The sequence below is a fragment of the Diaphorina citri genome, unplaced genomic scaffold (assembly GCF_000475195.1).
Source record: "Diaphorina citri unplaced genomic scaffold, Diaci psyllid genome assembly version 1.1 scaffold4545, whole genome shotgun sequence".
In the NCBI taxonomy this organism is placed as follows: domain Eukaryota; kingdom Metazoa; phylum Arthropoda; class Insecta; order Hemiptera; family Psyllidae; genus Diaphorina; species Diaphorina citri.
In genome coordinates this window covers 17,376-28,021 of record NW_007381943.1, presented here as the reverse complement: position 1 = coordinate 28,021, position 10,646 = coordinate 17,376, and the positions used below count along the sequence as shown (strand labels likewise).

Below are 10,646 nucleotides of genomic sequence, written 5' to 3'. Positions count from 1 at the left end.
TTTTATTTTCGGAGTGCTAAAGAGTTTGTACTCCATTTATAATTTGTTTAAACACATTGAGAGATTTTTAGCTTTATTTATAGGTGACAGAATACCAAATCACTCAAGATGAGCAATAAGAAGAGGAAAAAATCTATTGAAGTGAATATTTTTGTCGGCCCGAAGCGCGAACGACCTATTAAAAGGTTGTGTTACCAATAAAATTGCTGAAGAAACAAATAAATAAGTTAGGAAAAAATCAGTTAGAAACAAATAAGTTAGGAAAAAATCAGTTAGAAACAAATAAGTTAGGAAAAAACCAGTTAGAAACAAATAAGTTAGGAAAAAACCAGTTAGAAACAAATAAGTTAGGAAAAAATCAGTTGAAATTGCTGGTGAGAGGGTGTTTTTCTTAGATAGACAGGTACCTATCCCTATGATGAGATCCTGAAGATTGACTGCTTTCATCATGTCTTACTTGAAGAGAACCCATTTCCCCAAAGAAAATTTATATCTACATATGGTAACATACATTAGGTATTTGTCAGAAAAAATCTAGGCACAAAAATGACATTGCTGCTGAATTGTACGAGTATTGCCTATGTATCAAAATGGAAGAACTCGAGTTTTGCATCGAAAACATTTTTATTCTTATAAAATAGGTATAAATAGTTTATTTAATAAATATGGGTGTTAACTTCATATGGGATTTATGTATACTGGAATTACACAAGCATATTAATTTATCACAGAGGAAAACGAAGGGCAAGGGAGTCTGATTTATAAATTTACAAAATATGGGAATAGTTCATGTCAAAAAAAAAAAAAAGATTCACACAGACTAGATCGAACAACCAGGGAACAATAATGCCGGCGATTTCGGGGTGCACTCAGCTTTGTAAGGACAACGAAAGAGCTGGTTAAAACACCAGACAAGAGGGTGCCTTTCATATGTTGTTTCATTGGCGATCTCCGTACGGGTCCCTTATAAATAGTTTCTTTAAGCCCAGCCACTCACTATCAGGTAGACCTGACAGGCGGACCTTTTCAGCCGTACCTGTCAGGTGTAACTGAGAGTGTGTGGCTGGCCTAAGAGAGAGATTATTCCACTGCTACCTCTCACATAACAAAAAGAAAATCAGGTTCCTCCATTTTGGATAGATACTCTCCTAATCAAGTGCCAATATCTTATACTTCTCCGCCTTGGGCACTCGATTGATCAGCAATCTCCCATCGTAACTCAGCGAGGCCAGGGTCCATGGATCAGCAGCCGACCACTCCACACAATACACGGACTCTTCGTGCTGATCGAACCTCGCTATAACCCGGTCCTGAGAACGTTCCGAGACGATTTCACCGTCGATATCTTTGGAGTTGGGTTCAGAGGAGATGGATTGTAGACAAGTGATGAGAACCCGCGTGTCACTACTCGCTGTGGCTACGAGCTGATCATGATAATGGTTGTATCTGAGGGGAGAGGAGAAAAAAAAAATCAGTAAAAAAAAAATAATAATAATAAGTTAGGAAAAAACCAGTTAGAAACAAATAAGTTGGGAAAAAAACCAGTTAGAAAAAAATAAGTTAGGAAAAAAAACACAGTTAGAAACAAATACCTAAGTTAGGAAAAAATCAGTTAGAAACAAATAAGTTAGGAAAAAATCAGTTAGAAACAAATAAGTTAAGAAAAAATCAGTTAAGTGATGAGAACCCGCGTGTCACTACTCGCTGTGGCTACGAGCTGATCATGATAATGGTTGTATCTGAGGGGAGAGGAGAAAAAAAAAGCAGTCAGGAAAAATAATAATAAGTTAGGAAAAAACCAGTTAGAAACAAATAAGTTGGGAAAAAATCAGTTAGAAAAAAATAAGTTAGGAAAAAATCAGTTAGAAAAAAAGTTAGGAAAAAATCAGTTAGAAAAAAATAAGTTGGGAAAAAAATCAGTTAGAAACAAATAAGTTAGGAAAAAATCAGTTAGAAAAAAATAAGTTAGGAAAAAAATCAGTTAGAAACAAATAAGTTAGGAAAAAATCAGTTAGAAACAAATAAGTTTGGAAAAAATCAGTTATTTTTCTTAAGGAATCTGAAACGACTTTCCCTCTTCTGAAACCCATTTCCTCCCCTTAAACCTTAAAGGAATATACAAGTTTCAGTTTAACCACTAGGTGGCGTATTAGCGCTTGTACATAAACATAAACCATTGGAAATACAAGATCATCAAAATCGGACAAACCATTCGCAAGTTATGACGGAACGAACCGGCAGAGAAACAGGGGGACCGCGATGCATTGTTAGCCCGTGGCCCACACTTTGAACACCACTGATGTCAAGGCTTACTTAACCTTTTGCACTCCAAAGCATGGCTACCATGCCAAGATGACAACCCCCGATCAGGTCCAACAATAAAAATAGAAAAATCCTAGATACAGTATATGGCATGGTAATAATGCCATCTTCAAAAGCCCACTTGTGGTCAACGGCAAGGTGGGGTTATGGAGTTTTCTTCGATTGGAGTGCAAAAGGTTCACATACAAAACCGGAGAAGTTGAATCAACATCAAGAAATTTATGATTTCATATCACAACCAGAATTTTCGTCCTCAAGATATTTTATTCAAGCACTGAGTAACATCAAATTATGACGAAGGTCAGAAAATCTCTTCAAACGAGTTTTATAGTTTGATAAATCAGACGCCTGAGGTTAGAGGTAACCAGATATTGTAGGAAGTACCAATATGAAATAGACGAACTTTTCAGACCTAACAAGTTGTAAGTACCTGTAACGATTTCCGCGTTGGGCGCACAAATACATATTACATACAGGGTGTTCCGTTTTCCCCCTCCCAAAATTTGGCAAAATGTTCGACACATAAAGGGAAATTTTCTCGTTAAATTTTGGACTTAATCAGGCCTTTCGAGTGGCATTTTAAAAAAAAAAAAAAAAAAAAAAAAAGATTCACACAGATTGGATCGAACAACCAGGGAACAATAATGCCGGCGATTTCGGGGTGCACTCAGCTTTGTAAGGACAACGAAAGATCTGGTTGAAACACCAGACAAGAGGGTGCCTTTCACATGTTGTTGTATTGGCGATCTCCGTACGGGTCCCTTATAAATAGTTTCTTTAAGGCCAGCCACTCACTATCAGGTAGACCTGACAGGCGGACCTTTTCAGCCGTACCTGTCAGGTGTAACTGAGAGTGTGTGGCTGGCCTTAGAGATTATTCCACTGCTACCTCTCACATAACAAAAAGAAAATCAGGCTTCTCCATTACCAGCCCGGGGCGAACTTTATACCAAACAGATAAGCCATCCGTTCTATCTTGCAGTCGCAAAATAACATACTTAACCAAAATAATAATGATGAATAAAATAAAATCAATATTAGCATGCTTCTCACTTACCTTACTAGCTGTGTATGTGCCCCCTCTATACTCCAAGCACATTTGGATGGCGCCCTCAGATCCCAGGCCCTAGCATTGGTATCATCCACACATACAAATTGGGAACTATTGTTCTGAGGGTTCCATTTCCCGGTGGTGAACTTTGGTTGACCTGAAATGAGATTAATGCCAACACTGAGGAAATTCTAGACACTCTACCTTGAACAAGTGAATTGTCTTTGTTTTTTTTTTTTTTACATAGGTGTTTTAGCCTCCATTCTGTGATAAACTGATAAGCTACTCACTCACCCACCTACTCACACTAATTATCATCTAGCCTGAGCTGGGAAAAGAAAAGAAAAAATGGTAGTAAAATGCCGCCAACCGTTGCACCGGTCTTAACCAAAAGTTTCGTGTCGCATCCTTGTCATATTTGACAGCTACATATCAAATTTCAAGTCTCTAGCTCTTACCGTTCTCGAGATATTTTGTTTACAGACAGACAGACACACACACGGACCAATGGCTGAAACATTGGATTTAGGCTCTAGGGACCTCAAAACGTGTTTTGGCACTAAAATCTGACCATCAAAAATTTGACCCGATTACATTACTTTCCTTCCTATAGGATAAGGAAAGTAAAAATGGTAGGTGCTGAGCCCAGGTCTTCCTGGATGGTAAGCATGTTACCAATGGACTAACCCTGTCCCCAATAGATTACTGATGAGTAGTTTGGATTTTGAGTCTTACCTTTTCTTTCCAGTACTATACTGGAGAGCAGAGTATTGGCCTGAATATCTTGAATGAGGACTTTATTATCTACGAGAGTGCCCACCTTGTTTTTCTCTACGGGATGGAAACAGGAAGCCTGGAATGAAATGGATAACGAGGAGATATTATAATATTATTAGAACTTGGTCCTTGTTGAACTATTAAAATAATAATAATAAATGTGCATTTTTCACTTTATGACAGTTATGCTATGACTGCTACCAAGTAGCTTTGAAGAAGCTTTATACCTTTCTTTTTTTTTGCTCATACTTCAACCTAACAATTTTTGTCATTTTGTCACAAGGCTGAGTGCACCCCATAATGGCAAGCAACAAGCTACCACCACTCCACCAAAAACACTGATCCACTGAGAACGGGTAAATTCAATGTGTTATTGCCACTAGTGCAAAGACGAAAATATTTTTTAGTACCTACCTACTACCACTCCACCAAAAACACTGATCCACTGAGAACGGGTAAATTCAATGTGTTATTGCCACTAGTGCAAAGACGAAAATATTTTTTAGTGGGTACCTACCCTGTGTGTCTGGTATTCTCCACAATGCTGAGCCCATGACACAATTCATATCCGACGTCAAACTATTGTAGCAGGTAGATATTAGACTGCTATCATGAGGAGAACTGCTGAGAGACCAGATCTCACCTTCTTTGTGTTGGAAAATCTGTAAGAGTAAAACCATGAACCATTGTAGAACCTCCCAATAGTCCTGCAATATAACTAAATGGAGGAGTTGCAATTGGGAAAATATTATTAATAACAGGTCAATTCCTACGAAAAAAGTTGTGAAAAATCCAAAATATGAGGTCGATTGTAGCAGGTAGATATTAGACTGCTATCATGAGGAGAACTGCTGAGAGACCAGATCTCACCTTCTTTGTGTTGGAAAATCTGTAAGTGTAAAACCATGAACCATTGTAGAACCTCCTAATAATTGGCAGGGTTGGCATAAAAAAACGTTTTTTTTATTATTATTATTATTTTAAACATTTAAAACGTTCTAAACGTTCTAAAACTAGACCAAAAAAAAAAAACACTGCTTTAAACGGTGTTTAAAGCGTTTTAAACACTGGAAATCCGACAGTATGAGCCCTAAAATAAATAAGGATTAAGGATAAGGAACAAGCATTTTTACTTTCCTTATCTTATAACTTATAAATAAGGAAAGTATTGTAATCGCCCAAAATTTCACTTTTTTTTTTTGAAATTTCCATGTCTTTCATATGGTACATAACGTGCTGTCGTGGGTTCGATTCCTACCCAGGCAGAAATTTTTTATTCAGGGTGTTTCATAATTTCATACCATTTAGTCCTGCAACCTGCAATATAAGTAAATTATCTACAAATAAGTAAAAATATTACAAGCCAGCCTATTTAGCTTGAAAGAGAGTGAAACTGCCTTGTAAGTGCTAGGTTGCAGGTTCAATTCCTGCCCAAAATGAACTTTATCCTAAAAAAAGGTTTGTTTATATAATTCAAGTAGAAATCCACCTATTTTTTTGATCTTTTTTTCACCATTTTTCTCACTATTAGTCGTGTTTTTTAGTGTAAATATATTATCGGAAAGTGCAATCTCTGAGCCCTTAAATTAATTCGAAATTAATTTAAATTTCCCATTTTCAACCAATCTTACGAACAATACCATACGTCACCATAACATAATCACAATTTTTGTTTACAGTAACTCTACTGCTAGCTCTTCATCAAGGTCGCCCATCATACAGCAGTCACTCAGCAAGCTACAGTTTTCAACAAATAATAGAAAGTAAAAATAAACAATTATACATACATAGTGCAAAAACCTAGAATTCTCAACATACTGGGTGCAATATGCCAACAGAAACGAGACATCAAGCACTAAAGGACAATGATCCATATCTAACATCTGAAGATCAAGATATTCACGTAAAAGTATATCAGGAACTTAAATACATCGAACAACAAGTGAAATGTATAGAAGAATACAACCCCAATGTTCTTAGAACTTTGATCACAGACGTCTTTGAAATAATTAAAACAAAGAACAAAAACATGGAGGAACTTAGTAACAACACTAAAGCACTGGAAGAAAAAATAATAGAAATGAACGAAGAAAAGAACTATTTACAAGATAAAATTAACAATCAGAATCAACAGATAAGTGATCTAATACAAGAAAATCAAACATACTAGATCAAGACTATCAGATTATAGTCGAAAAGAATGCCGAGATCACCACATTAAGAAATATCATTGAAAGAAAATCAAACCATACTAGATCAAGACTATCAGATTATAGTCGAAAAGAATGCGAGATCACCACATTAAGAAATATCATTGAAAAAAACAAAGCAGAAAATGGAAGTCAAAACACAGACAGTGTTTTGGCACTAAAAACTGACCATCGAAAATTTGACCCGATTACATTACTTTCCTTCCTATAGGATAAGGAAAGTAAAAAAAAGATTTTCCATGAGAACAAAAAGGGTCAAAACACACCAGAGTCGTGCTTTACATGTCAGAGTTGTATGGTTCTATATTGACGAATCAAGCATCATTGGCATTTGGCATGCTTCCTAATGTGTTATGATTTATGTGAAGCATGCTGCGGGCTGTGGATGCAATTATCCTGGCTGTGGATACAAGTGTCATAGTGTCATACTATAGTGAAGTAAGATCGCGGTCAGGCGGTCTGAGCGTGACGTGCCTAAATCGAGCTTTCAACTTAAGGCCCATTCACACTTGTAGTTCGGAAAAAAATCGTGTCGTGTGTACTGGGAACATTCTCATTTAAATTAACACTAATTTCCATATTTGACAAAATCGGATAAAAATGAAACTCCTATAGTGAAGGACGTACTATCAGAGTGCTGTAAATATAATTTGTAAATAATTCAAGTAGAAATCCACCTATTTTTTTGATCTTTTTTCACCATTTTTCTCACTATTAGTCGTGTTTTTTAGTGTAAATATATTTTCGGAAAGTGCAATCTCTGAGCCCTTAAATTAATTCGAAATTAATTTAAATTTCCCATTTTCAACCAATCTTGCGAACAATACCATACGTCACCATAACATAATCACAATTTTTGTTTACATTAACTCTACTGCTAGCTCTTCATCAAGGTCGCCCATCATACAGCAGTCACTCAGCAAGCTTACAGTTTTCAACAAATAATAGAAAGTAAAAATAAACAATAAAATTATACATACATAGTGCAAAAACCTAGAATTCTCAACATACTGGGTGCAATATGCCAACAGAAACGAGACATCAAGCACTAAAGGACAATGATCCATATCTAACATCTGAAGATCAAGATATTCACGTAAAAGTATATCAGGAACTTAAATACATCGAACAACAAGTGAAATGTATAGAAGAATACAACCCCAATGTTCTTAGAACTTTGATCACAGACGTCTTTGAAATAATTAAAACAAAGAACAAAAACATGGAGGAACTTAGTAACAACACTAAAGCACTGGAAGAAAAAATAATAGAAATGAACGAAGAAAAGAACTATTTACAAGATAAAATTAACAATCAGAATCAACAGATAAGTGATCTAATACAAGAAAATCAAACCATACTAGATCAAGACTATCAGATTATAGTCGAAAAGAATGCGAGATCACCACATTAAGAAATATCATTGAAAAAAAACAAAGCAGAAAATGGAAGTCAAAACACAGACCTCATCAAAGTACAAGACATAACTATAAAAAATCATGAGAAACAACTGTCGTGTTTAAAACTATTGATCCAAGAAAGAGAAAATACCATAAAGAAACAAAAACTAGAGATTGAAGGCCTTAATCTAACTATCAAATCTATGGAAGGCACAATTGATCAAATCAATAATAAGCAATTGAACTACTTTTCTACGACAACTTTCAATAGTTCATTTGATGTAAGTAAAACAATTGAAAACAACACCGGAATAACTGCATATGATAATGGATTCTCGTTCACAACCCCACACAGTAACAGACCACTCCGAGAATCTGGTAATATCCGAAAAACACCAAGAACAAATCACTCATCCACTGAGAGTCTCCTCACGAATAAATCTCCCAAAAAAACAGAAAAATCGGAACATCAACAACTCAAAGATCATTTAAATCAGATAGATGACAACATAAATTCCAAATTTACGGATATGGACAAAAATATCAAAATAATTCTTGAAAAAATCAAGCAGCTAGAACAATCAAAGTCAAAAACTAAAGACAATGAAACAAATCCAGCACAACAATCAAAACCAATAAGCCCACCAATCGAAATTCAAGAAAAAGTAGATGTCCTTTTAATCGGTGATCACCATGCTAATCAATTGAAAAGCACATTAATAAAGTATATACCGAAAAACTGGAGTATCAAAGAAAAAATTGTTGATGATGCAGATTTTCCCAAGCTCAGTACAACGAAAGATTCAACCGCATGCACACATCTCATAATTATGGCAGGAACGCACGACATTCAAAAAACACCGATGTATGAAATCAAAGAAGCAATTGACAAAATTATTAAGACATATAAATCAACCTATACTCATTTCATACAAATTCCTGAGAGATACGATGACTTGAACCTAAATTATCACATAAACCGAGTAAACAAGTCGCTGCAAAGTCACCTAAGTAAATATCAAAACAAACGAGAGATAACAATATACAAAACGAAGGAAATAATCAACAGCTGGGATTTCAACGAAAAAACCAAAATAAATCAAAACGGAATGAACAAACTTTGCTATGTCATCAGACAGAAGATTGAAGAAAGATATCCAAATGAACACCAATCAACCACATATTTCACACACAATGATAGATACAACGACCGAGGACAACATAAGAAAGTATCATGGAAAAATTCACAACACCCAGTAACGTCATGGAAAAATTCGCAACACCCAGTAACGTCATGGAAAAATTCGCAACACCCAGTAACGTCATGGAAAAATTCGCAACACCCAGTAACGTCATGGAAAAATTCGCAACACCCAGTAACGTCATGGAAAAATTCGCAACACCCAGTAACGTCATGGAAAAATTCGCAACACCCAGTAACGTCATGGAAAAATTCGCAACACCCAGTAACGTCATGGAAAAATTCGCAACACCCAGTAACGTCATGGAAAAATTCGCAACACCCAGTAACGTCAGCATTAAGTCACAATCAAGATTCAATGTCATACAATGCACATCAGTACGAAGTGGATTTCCCAGTTTATAATCAGCGCAGAGAGAGAGAACCAGAGAGAGAGAGAGAGAGAGAGAGAGAGAGAGAGAGAGAGGGAAAGGTATTTTGAATTGGAAGAGGGGGAAAGGAGGGGGAAAAGAGACAAAATAGAATATTGAATGGGAAGAGACGATTGGTTGAAGGAGGAGAGAGAGAGAGAGAAAGGGAGAAGAAAGAGGGAAGAAAAAGACAGAGGGAACATTGGGTCTAGGAGACAATAGGAGGCAGAGGGAAGGAAGGGAGAAGAGAGAGGGAAAAAAGACAGGAGGGAGGGTAATCCTCCAAAGTTCAAAACAGCATGAAAATGTACGCTCGAAATATCCGCAAAGTTCTATGAGGTGGAAACAGTATTCACTTGTTCGAGAAATTGGGAGGGAGAGAATCCTTTCTCTCTATTCCCGGAATCCGATTCCGAAAAAAAAAAATCCCTCTCCACCGCCAAAAATCCCTTTTCCCCGCAATAAATTTGAATATTTTCAAAATATATTTTAAGTGAAGTTGGAGTTATGAAAATTTATGTAAAATTTCGCTGTGTGTTCAAAAAAAAGAGCTCTGTTTTCAGCTTAGCTATTTTTACGTGTTTTAGTTTTGATGAGTAGATATGGGTAGGTAAATAAAATCCTTTTTGGTTTAATCCAAATGGGTACTAATGATACTATTAGATGGTATTATTATGACACTGTTCATGCATTAAAAAGTTGGTATGTCGGTCTGTGTGTATGTGTACGTACTCGTACATGAAGACACGTTAAGGTAGAAACACATTAGTATCACGTCACGTGAGCTCTTGGAAAGTTGGAAAGATGTGGTTCAAAGTTCTCCCATAATATAGTAGGTGATTACGTTCATGATAGCCACAATGCCCCCCGTCTACTTGAGCTCACGTCAGGTGATAGTAGTGTGTTTCTACATTTAGGAGAAAAAGTGTTTGGGAAAAAGTTAAAATGCTGTGATTAACCACAAAATTTGAGAAGAGGCTCTGAACTTCACCGCGAATAATTCATTTAGATTTTAACAGCCAGCCTAGTTAGCTTAGTTGGTAGTGCGTCTGCCTTGTAAGCGCTAGGCCGCGGGTTCGATTCCCGCCCGGGGCGGATTTTATCCTGATGGGATAATGTTCGTTCTCGGAACGGCTGGCTTTCTCCTATCCTGTCTTCCTTCTCTCCTCGATTTCGGGACGATAAGACCATAGCAGTTAAAGTTCCCTCTGTCAAACCTCTTAAAAAAAAAAAAAAAAAAAAAAAAAAAAAAAAAAAAAAAAAAAAACAAAAAAA

At 36.2% G+C, this 10,646-nt stretch overlaps 2 protein-coding genes across 2 annotated transcripts in view; one reads left to right on the top strand and one right to left on the bottom strand.

Annotated features, from left to right (window-relative positions):
- Positions 1-605: 605 nt before the first annotated feature.
- The window catches only part of LOC103521119 (EARP-interacting protein homolog), a 21,668-nt gene continuing 11,627 nt past the window's right edge, over positions 606-10,646 (bottom strand). Inside the window, exon 5 of the mRNA XM_017448713.2 lies at positions 606-1,446. Within this exon, the coding sequence (XP_017304202.1) occupies positions 1,149-1,446 (298 nt within the window). The 3' untranslated portion in view covers positions 606-1,148. The remainder of the gene's footprint in view (positions 1,447-10,646) is intronic.
- On the top strand, positions 5,632-6,500 carry LOC108253903. The gene is made up of 2 exons (XM_017448715.2): positions 5,632-6,313; positions 6,398-6,500. The coding sequence occupies exons 1-2, from the start codon at positions 5,979-5,981 to the stop codon at positions 6,453-6,455; spliced, it is 393 nt and encodes a 130-aa protein (XP_017304204.1). The 5' UTR covers positions 5,632-5,978; the 3' UTR covers positions 6,456-6,500.